We start from the raw sequence: 12,791 nt of genomic DNA, 5'->3' as shown, positions 1-12,791 counted from the left end.
TATCCACCATACTCAGACACACATACGGCACTCTTGAGCTTGCACACTTACTCACACATGCATGCATCATTGTCTATATGTCCATGCTGACACAAAAACACCCACATGCATACATACATACATACATACAGACAAAACCATGCATTTTTTTTCTCTGTGTATCACTTCCCTTTATCAAGCTGCATCTCAGCCCCTGCACACCAATGAGTGGATATACACTTGTTAGATTCAACACTATTCCTCACTCAATTCTTAATTTTTCTTTTCAGTTTGGGGTCAATTTAAATATTGGCCTTTTAGATCATTTATAGATAGATACAGTATATGTTAGTAGAGCATGAATAAATACCATATATGGTGCAGAATTTAGAAAGGCTGCAAGAGAAAGGCCTAAAAAGAAGAAAGTAAAGAAGAAGAAAAAAAGTGGCTATTTCCTCTTTTACTTTGAACCTCTAGTTCTCTTGTGTGTCTGTTGGTGTTTTACTTCTTCCTTCCCACCTTGTTGATTACCTGCCCTGCTTCAGCTTAATTTTAATAAACCTTACTTTTTGTTTAATTATTCTGGATAGTGTGCATTTGGGTCCTTCCTTCCTCAACTCTCACATAACAAAAAAGTCACACAATTTAAAAAAAAAAAAAAGGGGGGGGGATACTCTTATGTTTGTTTCTGTTTTGTTGATTTAAATTTTGGTTTTCTACACTATGTTAAGACAAATGTATGAGAGTAGACCATGAATAAATACCATATATGTGGAGAATTTTAGTAAAATGCAAAAAAGGCTAAGAAAGTCCAAGTCACATGAGTGGAAAAAAAACATAAGGGTATTCCCTTTACATGTTTAGGAAGAGCTGTTCCTGGCTCCCTTCCATTCACGCACCGCTTCTTATGCATATTTGACTTGCAAATTGATGCTCTATTTGTGTCATGCCCAAGAGGTGCTGTCAATTAGTCTAAACACCGTGACGCTACTGAGAGAGAATGAGGAAGACCAGAGAAAAGAGGAAGAGATGGAGATAGACGGAAAAAGAAGTAAATTCAGGAGGAGGCTTTTTTTGGTGTTGTACCGTGGAGGGTCCCCCTGGTGTCTGAGCAGATCCCAGATCTTTGGGAGTGTCATCAGACAAAAAAAAAACATCCCAATACATCCTATTAAACGTCTTGGCAAGAAAGCTCTCGCACGTGGAGGAGTGTTGGGACTCATGCTGGAGAGGCTGACGGTCCAGCATATGTTGGAGAGGCCTGCACACACTCGTGAGGATGTAAACATTTACTAACTGCACACCCTGTTATTAATGAGCAGCAATGTGATGCACACACTTTGTAAATGTAGCACAGGCAATAGGGTAATACAGAAGCAATGCTTATTGCTTATGCTTACCGTAGTGATCTTTATTTGTTTCTATACAACATTTAACTCCATACATTCTTTATCCGGCGACATGATTGATTGCTATCCGGTCACTTCCTGTCCTTATTGATCTGTCATCTCTATATTTACACCAGTTATCTAACCATGAATTATCTTGGGAGAGATGTATTCTTGACTCGTATAGAAGCATGAATCATAAATAATTAAGAATCATTGGAGCTTACAGTCCAAGGTACAAGACGTGTTCTGAAGTTACATCTTTTACCTTTTAAAAATAGATCGTTCAGAGTAAATGGAGAGAGATGGGGCACCTGGACCTAATAAAATTAGTGATGGCTCTGTTGCAGTCACATGTCCCAGTTTGTAAGCAACCAGACCATGATGGAATGAAGGTATGAATAATCATTACCAACATCTATCCTGCCTATGACACTTCAAGATGTTTGCTGTGTAAATTTGTGTGGCAGCCATTATTAGAAATGCATGTGATTCCCCTCTCTGTGTCTAAATCATGCTTTACCTGCACAAAGTAATTAATTAGCTTCTATTTGCCTTAATTAAGATGATAGTAAGACAGTAGGCCTAATGCATTTGTTTTAATATTACTGTGGAAAACTAGAGCAGACATCATCTCAGACCATTTTGTATAAGGCTTAAATTATGGGGAGGAACAATCCCCCTTAAGCATCTTTGGATGACAGTGGGTGATAGTGGCGATAGGACAAAAAACATCCCATTTAACAGAAGGAAATCTTGACAGAACCAGAGTCTAATAAGTGGCATTAAGCCTCAAGTGGTGAGAGTAGAGACAGAAGATGAGGAAAAACAATTATGGACCAGGTCGGTGGGGCCATTAACCAAAGATCAGAATCATGCCGAGCCAGAGATAACTGCAGAGAGGTTCAGAGAGGCCATAGGGAGGAAAAAGCATAAACTACAGGAGAGGGATGAGACTTTGAGAACGAAAGAAGAAAACAAAAAGTGATCAGTTCGTCACGGAAGCTGCCACCAGCATCCTCAGTCCACTACCATTTTCAGTTGAATGTTTTTTTGGTTAAATGCTGTCAGTGTGGATGTTGTATGTGTGCCAGATGGTTTATGATCACAACAAAACTTTTAAAAGTACCTCCAAAGCCCAGATTAGGACTTTTGAAAGCTGTGAGTCCCGGGTATGCCCTGTATTATGGGAGCAGTATAGTACTGAGGTCATATGGTATCTTTGAAAGACAGTGGAGCCTGGCTATTAAGGGCCTTGTGGGAGAAGGACTTCAAAATGTCTTGTGGATTACTCAGAAGGTTGGTAAAAAGCATGTGGAGGTTTACAGAGTCGTATTCGGACATCCTGACATCAGTAGACAAATACATGGGCCTGTTTTTCAGCATCACTCTCACACAGGATGCTCCTGTTTGTGACAGCATAGAATTCATTCACCCTGTTCTATGCGTCAAGTGGTCAAAAACGGGGCAGTGTATCTTTAACGTCTGACAGCAAACTACAGTCTAGGGCTGGGCAATTAATTGAAATTTGATTTCAATTTCGATTTTGGCTTCCTACGATTATGAAAACAAGATAATCGACATGATACGTTTATTGTGTCAAACGCCTTGCTCATGTGTTGCTCTGATTCTCTCCTGTGACATAAACGTAGCAGCGACACGGTGCGCTGCCCCCCAAACACAAACAGTAGCTTCACTTTCAGCATGTTTGAGATGAGGCAGCAGCTACTTTAGCTGCCTGGGATAAGTTGTTTATGACCAAGCGATAAAGGAGCAGAAAAAGCCACATAAAATTAAAGTCTCCCCATCTCCTGCCACCACCTGTCAGGCATCCATCAAGTGCACTCTTTATAATGCAACAGACTATCCAACCAGCTCCCGGAAACACCAAGAAATCACAGAATCACATTCATGCTAGCCTAAGACGTGCACAATCAGCACGGTTAGCAACCCAGGGTTCAACAATCTGGTGACTACTTTGGACAAACGTTATTCTTTTCTATCTCATCACCACTTCACAGTTGCACTGCCTGCGCTTTTTGGTGAATGCCGTAAGAAAGTTGCACAAGATGTATTTTGAAATGTTTTCTATTTAGAAAGGGAAAGGGCATGCTGTTTTAATGAATCCAGCTTTTGTTACAAAGTGTGTTACGTCTTTTAGCCTCAAAAACAATAATATTTAAACATATTTAAGTTGAACATTAATATACTAATCATACTATATGTTTGTTTAAATTGCTCTGTTTATTGTGGCATTGAGTACTCTACCACATAGTTTTTTTAAATTTATTTGTATGTGCTATTTGCATATATGTTATTTAGATTTTTCACCTTATCATTTATTTTCGTCAGTTTAGCTGTAATTAAACATACGTCGATGTGTGAAAAAAAAAAAAATCCATGAATACCATATTTTCCGGACTACAAGTCGCACTTTTTTCATCCTTTGGCTTGGTATGTGACAAATACTCAAGTGCGACTTATCTATGAAAAAATTGTTAGCCTTATGTCCTGACACCCCATTACAGCTGTAGTGGTAGCTGTTCTGTCCCTCTCCTGACGGTTCTCTTCCACCTCCAGCTTGTCCACACGTTGCATTCCGAGCATAGGTGACACGCTCGTTCATGGAACGTGTGCTTGCAGCTGAGCCGATAGGTCAACAGGTCGCTAATTCCAGACAGCTATAGCGCACAGTAGTCTGCCTTTTACTCATTTAGGCTACAGGATGTTTATAGGAGTTTCTGTGCGGTAAAGCTAATCATTTCTCCACATGAGGACTTGAAAATGAAATGTGTGTGTCTCACTCTCAATGCCCTGCAGCCGTACCCTACCACTTAAATTAAAAGGAATTTAGGAGGCAACGTTAACGCTAAAAATGTAGTGATTTACGCTGGCCCGCTGATGCGACTAATACTTATGTGATTTATCTATGGTTTTTTCTTCGTCATTAGGCATTTTTTGGCTGGTACGACTTTTACTCCGATGCGACCTATAGTCCGGAAAATACAGTAATCGTTTTGAATAATCGTTATTTCAATTTGAATCATAATAATCGTGATTATGATTTTTGCCATAATTTAACAGCCCTACAGTCAGCTTTGTGTCAGTTGTTGAACTTAAACAGGTGTCTCTGATTTTAAGGGCTGAATGTGAGGATTACTTTACCTGCCTCACTATCTTAGGGACTTCAAACAAAGTCTGCTCCTGCAGGAACCCCGCTGTCACATACGCTGCCACATGGCGCATGATCACACACATGATTAAACACTGAACAAACACATACACAAACAAACACATCTCACAGCTCATTTGAGCTTTTACTTGGAGAGAAGAAAACAAACTAAGTTTGAGGCTGCATAATCTGACTCACATGCAACTGCATGTGCACACACTGAGTAATGATTTGTACAGTGCTGAGGTGGTGCCACTGCTGATCGTCTGTCTCATCAGTGATGTCATATTTCTTGTGAAAGCCTGAGCCAAGTGGGGAAATGATGCTGCAGCTTTGTTTTGGGCTTTTTGCTTCCTTTTGTTGCACTGAAAGAAACAAGTGCTCTCTTTGGGAGGAGTGAGAGTGAGCAGGTATGGGGAATATTTGAGATGTCTTATCTCAGTGTGATCCATGCATGTGTGCACATCATATTTTATAGATTGGTGAGTAAACGGGAACAGCGGCCACAGGGTACAACTCTCAGTTGGATAGAAGATTGGATGATGAAATAGGAAGAAAACAGCAGACAAAATGGAGCAGTGGAAGTCTTTCCTCCCTTACCTTTATCAACCTCTGCTCCAGATTCACAAACAGAGCGTTTGATTTGACGCTCTGCGTACAGGATGATTCGATCCCTGTGGAGGCAGCGCTGCACAGGCTTTTGAGCCACTTTTTTTAACTTGATTGTAGAGGAGTCTTTTTTTTTGTCCTTGGGGGATAGGGAGTGTAAAAACACACCGAACTCACGCAGTAGTACGCTTTATCACAGCAAGAGATAATAGAAACAGGCAGTGTCTGTAATATACTCTAATTGCTTAAGGTGAGAGTATTTGTTTGTTATTAGAGGGCTTATGGCTGCTCACTTAGGAAAATCCCACCCTGATGTTAATAATTCCAGCCATAAACATCGGAAAAATTAAAATTCACTTTATTTCTTAACCATTTGCTGACATTTGCTCTCATCAGAGAACAGAAAGACCACACTGATGAGACAAAACATATTCTTTCACTTGTGCACTCTGTTCTGAGCACACAAGTGGGGTGTCTAGTAGGGACTAGTCCATGTATCATGTACCCAGAGACCACCCATCTCAGCAGAGCACAATCTACCTCTTACCAAATTGATCTATAAATATCAATGCTGCATGCAGATCTTAGATGGAGAGGACAAGTCTTCTTCCATTGGGAGTGGATGATAGACAGCTTTGGCTAGTGCTCCCTTGTGTCTGTCTTTTGAGACTAAGTGAAGAAGACATCACTATCAACTGATAGCTTTCTTCTGCACTTAGGTGGTGGTGGGGTGTCTGTATATTGGCATCAGAAATTGCAGTTATTACTCACTATAATCCTGCTAGTTGCACAGAATAACTGGATTTGTGTTGCCCACATCTCTTATAATGAAATATAGGAGGACTCCGTCTACACACAGGTGGAGAATGGCTCGAAATTCTCCAGGAAACAATGGAAGGGTGTCAACCTTGGATGTAGGCTAATTCATTGTGAAGGACCACACTATTTCTCTCACTGGGTCCATAGTTAGTGTAAGCTGTAATCGCTCACACACTTTGTAACGCTCGACCATAATTTACAGTCTACGTTACCACAAAAAAACAAACTAGGGACGTTACCAATTTCAATTGTTTAATAAAAAAGAAAAGACCAACTTGGATAACTTAAATTTCACTGTCAACCACAGTGTCCTGTTAAAGGGCTTGCCCCGCAAAACAATACACTCCCAATAAGGAAACAAAGGTTTTTTCTATTTAAGTATTTCTCACCCAACAAAAAATTCCACCCCTTTCCCACAAAACTCTCAACACAACAGGCAGTCCAAAAGGAGGCCAAAGGCACATCCTACTAAGAGAGAAGAAAAGAAAAAGAAAAATGTCAGTTTTCTTATCTGGTGGGTGGCAATGTCCATTCCAAATGAAAAGGTCCCATAAATCCCAAAGTCTTTCAAAAGGTAACAAAAATAAAGTCCAAAATACCAGTTGTAGCAAAAAACGAATTAGAAGCTTCTCCCTCACTCACCCTGGACACCAGGGGTTTCCATCCAGGCTTTGTGGTGAGGTGATTCTCTTCCCAGTCTTTATCCTCACTTCAGGCTAAGAGTCCCTTCTTGTGTAGTTTCGCTGGGGTCCACTTTTCCCAGAAAAACCCCCATGGGCCCTGAAGAAACACAGACCTCCTTCCTTCCTGGTCCTCAGTCTATCTCTCCCCCTCCCAAACTTTTCTCACTCGCCCTTTTTCAAATCTAAGCCCCACCCAGCTAACCTGCATGACACAGCAGGAAACAGGAAGGAAACGTACATATACTCATGCACATACATTTTCTCAGTTTTGTGGTGGTGCCACAGATCCCCCCCCTTTGCCTATGGCATCTAGAGGGAAGACCCCAAAGAAAGGTTTGACATTTACCACATTAACCGTATCCTGTTTGCCTTTTTCCTCTAACCACCTGACTTTATAGTTAACAGGCCCTAGCCTTTTGATAACCTGCACTGGGCCTGTCCAACGTGGTGCTAGTTTTGAAGAAAAATGCTCAGAGGCTTTAGATATGGGGTGCGCCCTCACCCAGACCAGGTCTCCCTCTTGGAACTGAGCAAACCTCCTGCGGGCATTATACGACCTGGCTTGTCTGCTTTGGGCTTTTCCCATTCTCACTCTGACCTCTTGCGCCATCTGGTGCTGTCTCTCCAGCAGAGTGTATTGGGACTGAATAGGTGTGGGTGCTTGAATGAGCCTCTCCAAAGGCCCTTTCAAGGCCCTTCCAGTCATGAGCTCTGAAGGTGAATGTCCAGTGGTTTCATGTTTGGCTGTGTTGATGGCAAACCGGAATTCTGGTAACCATTTGTCCCAGTCTCGGTGGTTGTTTTGGATGAAGGAGGCCATCATGGCCTTCAGCGTCCGGTTGACCCTCTCGGTCAGGTTGGTTTGGGGGTGGTAGCTGGTTGTTAGTTTTTGCACAATCCCCCATGTTTTGCAAAGTTCTACCAGTAGGTGACTCAAGAACTGAGGCCCACGATCTGAGACCAAGTATTTAGGTACACCCCACCGGGTGAAAATTTCATTTTTTAAAACTTGGCAAACTTTGGGGGCCTTGCTGTCTTTCAGTGGAAACAGCTCCACCCATTTGGAAAAATAGTCCACAACCACCATCAGGTAAGTGTGCCCTTTCCTGCTTCTGGGAAAAGGGCCCATAAAGTCAACTCCAACCATCTCACCAACTTCCCGCACCACGGTTGATTGCAGAAAACCTGTAGGCTTGGAGTTCTCTGCCTTGTGCTGTTGACAGATGGAGCAGGCCTTTACATGATGCCAAACATCCCTCCTTACTGTCGGCCACCAGGCCACATCCAGGATTTTCAGGAGGGTTTTTAGCTGTCCCAGATGGCCCCCTACTGGCTTGTCATGGAAATATTGAAGGAAAGAATTAGTCAGTGACCCAGGAACAACCACCTGATATTTCTTTCCCTCCATCTTGGAAGGGACCGTCCGATACAGAACATCTTGCTGTACTTCCCAGCCAATCCGATCGTCAGGGAATGTTTGGGACCCAAACTTATCCTTTAATTCCTTTACGTGTTGATCCTGCTGCTGAAGTTGTGCCACCTCCGCCAGAGTTGTGGGGAGCTCCCTGCTGTGATGGCCATCCACCCTGGAAGCAGCTAGTGCCATCACACTCTGTTGCAGCTCAGTAATACGTGACAAAGCATCAGGCACAGCATTCACGCATCCCTTCCTGTAATGAACATGGAATTGGAAGCGCTGTAGTCTCAGAATCCACCGGGTTAATCGGGATGAGGTCTTGGGATTGCTGAAAGCCCAGACCAAGGCCGCATGGTCAGTGAAAACATCAAAAGTAACACCCTCCAAGTAGTGTTCCCATTTCTCCACTGCCCACACCACAGCCAGACACTCCTTCTCAGAGGTAGAATAGTTTAACTCTGCCCCACGGAGCCCCCTAGAGGCATAAGCAATCACCCTCTCTCCCTCTGTGGTGGTTTGGGTCAACACAGCTCCCAACCCCACGTCACTGGCGTCTGTATGAACCTGAAAGGGGAGGGACAGGTTAGGTTGGGTGAGCACTGGTTGGCTCTCTAAAGCATCTTTTAGCTTTTTCACAGCCTGTTGGCATTCTGGAGTCCAGTTCCAGGCCTCCCCTTTGCGCTGAAGCCGATTAAGGGGTGCAGCTATGTCAGCTAAATGTGGTATAAACTTATGATACCAGCCTACCATTCCTAAAAATCTTTTCAGTGAGGGGACGTCTGAAGGGGTGGGATACTGTGACACTGCAGCAGTCTTATCTGGATCAATAGACACTCCTTCTTTGGACACTATATGGCCCAAAAACTTCAGTTGAGATTTGAAAAAATTGCATTTCTTCAGATTCAAAGTTAGATTAGCCTGATGTAACTTACTGAAAACAGCCTCCAAGTCTTTCACGTGTTGCTGTGGGCTAGGTGAATACACGATTATATCATCAATGTAGACAAAACATAATCGTCCCCTCAGGTCCCCTAGGACCCGCTCCATCAGCCGCTGGAATGTTGCCCCAGCATTTTTAAGACCAAAAGGCATTACCTTGAAACGGAAGAGGCCAAAGGGAGTCACCACCGCCGTCTTGTCCTTGCTCTCCTCGTCCATTTCCACCTGCCAATATCCAGACCTCAGATCCAGAGTGCTGAAACACTGAGCCCCATGCAGAGACTCTAGAATGTCATGGATTAAGGGCATAGGGTAAGCATCTAGGGGTGTCTTAGCATTAAGGCGTCGGAAATCCACACAGAAACGATGGGAGCCATCAGGTTTCTCTATCAGGACTACAGGCGCCCCCCATGGAGAGTGACAGGGTTCTATGACCTCATCTTTCAACATCTTTTCCACCTGTTCCTTGATGATTTCCTTTTTCTTTGGGGAAACCCGATAGGCTCGGGTTCGAACAGGAACATTGTCCACGGTGGGGATGGTGTGTTTGATGACGTTGGTTCTGCCAATGGTGTCGGAGCAGACCGAGGGCCATTTCAGGGCCAGGGGTTGTATCATCTCTGGTAAAGCCTTCAGCAGGTCACAGTGCGTGGCTGGTGATTCCTGAAAAACATCAGCTACAGGGACAATGGGCATAGAGACATACAGATTCACTCTTGCTGCAGTTTTTTCCTCGACAGGAGCCCATGTCAATCGGCCCGGGTCCCGATTGATGAAAGGAAAATATGTCCACTTCCCTTTGACTTTGAGTCCATATCTGCGTGTGGCCACATCTATTTGAACCCCTGTTTTAGCCATGTAGTTCAGCCCTAGGATCAATGGGAAAGCCAGGTGCCGGTCATCCATTATATAAGTGTCCACCACCCACACAGTCCCATGCCACAAGTAAGCAAGTTTCACCATCCCGATGGCAGTGTGGGCTTTCCCATCTGCTAGCACAAAAGGGCGGTTAGCGCCTGCTTCCAACCGTTCCCCCCATCTGGTTAACTGTTGCCACAAACTGTTTTTCATTAGAGTGAAGGTACACCCGGAGTCCATGACGGCTTCTCCTTCCTGACCCCGAGTTTCCACCTGCACCACCAGCAGATTGGGAGTCTCAGCCTCTGCTAACGCCATGTGATGGGTGACTAAGCCTTCGTGATCTTCTCTGAGCTTGGAGGTTTGCTTTTTCTTGTGTTTATCAGGAACCTTCTGACTGTTTACCTTAGCCCAGTAATCCTTTCTAGACGCCCAGTCTCTTTCTACCATGGAACCAACCTTTACTAGCTGTTCCACTGTATGACATGTGCCTCTCAGACTGCTGACTAAGGATGGATTACAATTGTTCATTATTCTTCGAACCATCTCTGCCTCGGTCATTTCGGGTTTCCACTTCAAGCATAAAGCCCTATAATCATAGGCAAAATCCCTTATACACTGATCTGGAGTTTGAACTAGAGATCTTAATCTCTCTTCAACCTCGGACATGTAGTCTGTGGGCAAAAAGGCACTCAGGAAGGCAGCTTTAAAGTCCTTCCAGTCTCTTATCTTAGCCTTTTCTGCTAACCACCAACTCCCAGCTGGACCTGTGAGAACAGCTGTCAAAGAAGCTATGAGCTCTCCGTGAGTCAGAGGTCTAAGAGATAGGAAATTTTCACACTGTTCTACAAACTTGAAAACTTCCGAGGCTTCCCTGTTCTCCCCAAACGTAGGAAAGGTGAGTCGGACAGGGGGTGTAGTAAGAGGTGAGTGTGAAAGAGAGTCACCCCTGGCAATTCCGCTGACATCCAGGGACCACTGAGGAAGGCCTGGAGAGCAGGGACTACTAGTGGCTTTCAGCTGAGTCAGTTCTCTCCGCCATTTTTCATCCCTTCTCAGCATGCAGTTAATCACATCCTGTTCCATCTGCTTCAGAGACTGTTTTAGCGTGCTCTCCAAAGCTTCGAATCTTTGGTCAACATATTCCCTAAAACCCAATTCTCTATTTAACATGCTCTCGCTGGAGGCGTGACAGAGTTCCTCCAGCTCAATGACTTTATTTTGAAGTAACTGCACGGAGTGGGTGAGTTCACCAGCCTCGCTACGCAGAGCAGCTGGGGCATTCTCGCGCTCACAGTCTTCTCCATCGTATCCATCATTATCGTCCTCCAAATACATGTCACTCAGGAGAGAGGATATTTCAGCCACTGGTTCTCTAAAAGTGACAAAATGCCTGTTTGGGGGGGAAAGCCTTCTTCTTGGGCTTAACTCGACTTCCTCTCTCTCTCTAACTCGATCTGGAGATAAAGAGCCAGGACTGCCCTGAAGCTCAATCTGCTTCCCCTCCGCCATCATGCACAATGTTTCTCACCAAAAAAAATATGAAGCCACTTAGACTACTCACTCTAACCAAAGTAACGTCCCCGTACGGGCCACCATCTGTAACGCTCGACCATAATTTACAGTCTACGTTACCACAAAAAAACAAACTAGGGACGTTACCAATTTCAATTGTTTAATAAAAAAGAAAAGACCAACTTGGATAACTTAAATTTCACTGTCAACCACAGTGTCCTGTTAAAGGGCTTGCCCCGCAAAACAATACACTCCCAATAAGGAAACAAAGGTTTTTTCTATTTAAGTATTTCTCACCCAACAAAAAATTCCACCCCTTTCCCACAAAACTCTCAACACAACAGGCAGTCCAAAAGGAGGCCAAAGGCACATCCTACTAAGAGAGAAGAAAAGAAAAAGAAAAATGTCAGTTTTCTTATCTGGTGGGTGGCAATGTCCATTCCAAATGAAAAGGTCCCATAAATCCCAAAGTCTTTCAAAAGGTAACAAAAATAAAGTCCAAAATACCAGTTGTAGCAAAAAACGAATTAGAAGCTTCTCCCTCACTCACCCTGGACACCAGGGGTTTCCATCCAGGCTTTGTGGTGAGGTGATTCTCTTCCCAGTCTTTATCCTCACTTCAGGCTAAGAGTCCCTTCTTGTGTAGTTTCGCTGGGGTCCACTTTTCCCAGAAAAACCCCCATGGGCCCTGAAGAAACACAGACCTCCTTCCTTCCTGGTCCTCAGTCTATCTCTCCCCCTCCCAAACTTTTCTCACTCGCCCTTTTTCAAATCTAAGCCCCACCCAGCTAACCTGCATGACACAGCAGGAAACAGGAAGGAAACGTACATATACTCATGCACATACATTTTCTCAGTTTTGTGGTGGTGCCACAACTTTACAAAGAGGGATCGGCTGGGATTCTGTCCATCATAGGCTGCTGGTTCCAGGAATTTATCTTGTATCGGTATATTTGTATTATTTGTATTCGTATTAGTATTGGCATTGTTATTGTCATTATTATTCATATAATTAGTATTCAACCCCAGAAGGATAATTAGAGATCCGTGTGCGACCTTTAACTTACTGTAGTGTGTTGTGGCTCTTTATGTTAAGGAGATGAGGTGTATTGTTACGCCATTATGGTTGGCTTCCCCTTCGGTGATAAATGCTATGCTACAGCCTATATCCTCAGCCCTCACAGTCTGCATTAGCCTGTGCAGCAAACAGACCCTTAAAACAAAGGTTAGAGGGTTAAAGCAAGCATTCATACTGAATGGTTTATGTGCCACCTTCCAGCATCACGCTGCCACCGCCTTCACTTAATTAAACCCAGAAAGAATGTGAAGGAATAGTGCCACCTTGTTATTTTTGCAAGCAGAAAGGAAGTGCAGGCCCTATAAGAGCTCATTTATTCTGTGCTGTGTATTAA

The 12,791-nt window shown here is 43.7% G+C and overlaps 1 protein-coding gene across 1 annotated transcript; it reads right to left on the bottom strand.

The window, feature by feature from the left end:
- Window positions 1–8,140: 8,140 nt before the first annotated feature.
- Window positions 8,141–11,614, bottom strand: LOC114451186 (uncharacterized). The gene is made up of 3 exons (XM_028429760.1): window positions 11,041–11,614; window positions 8,220–10,987; window positions 8,141–8,175 (listed from the first exon to the last, which is right to left on the bottom strand). Exons 1-3 carry the CDS (start codon window positions 11,181–11,183, stop codon window positions 8,141–8,143), a joined length of 2,946 nt encoding a protein of 981 aa, XP_028285561.1. The 5' UTR covers window positions 11,184–11,614.
- Window positions 11,615–12,791: the final 1,177 nt, after the last annotated feature.

Source organism: Parambassis ranga, chromosome 18 (assembly GCF_900634625.1).
Source record: "Parambassis ranga chromosome 18, fParRan2.1, whole genome shotgun sequence".
NCBI classification, from domain to species: domain Eukaryota; kingdom Metazoa; phylum Chordata; class Actinopteri; family Ambassidae; genus Parambassis; species Parambassis ranga.
Note: the sequence above shows the minus strand (reverse complement) of the source record. Positions and strands in the feature narration are given on the sequence as shown.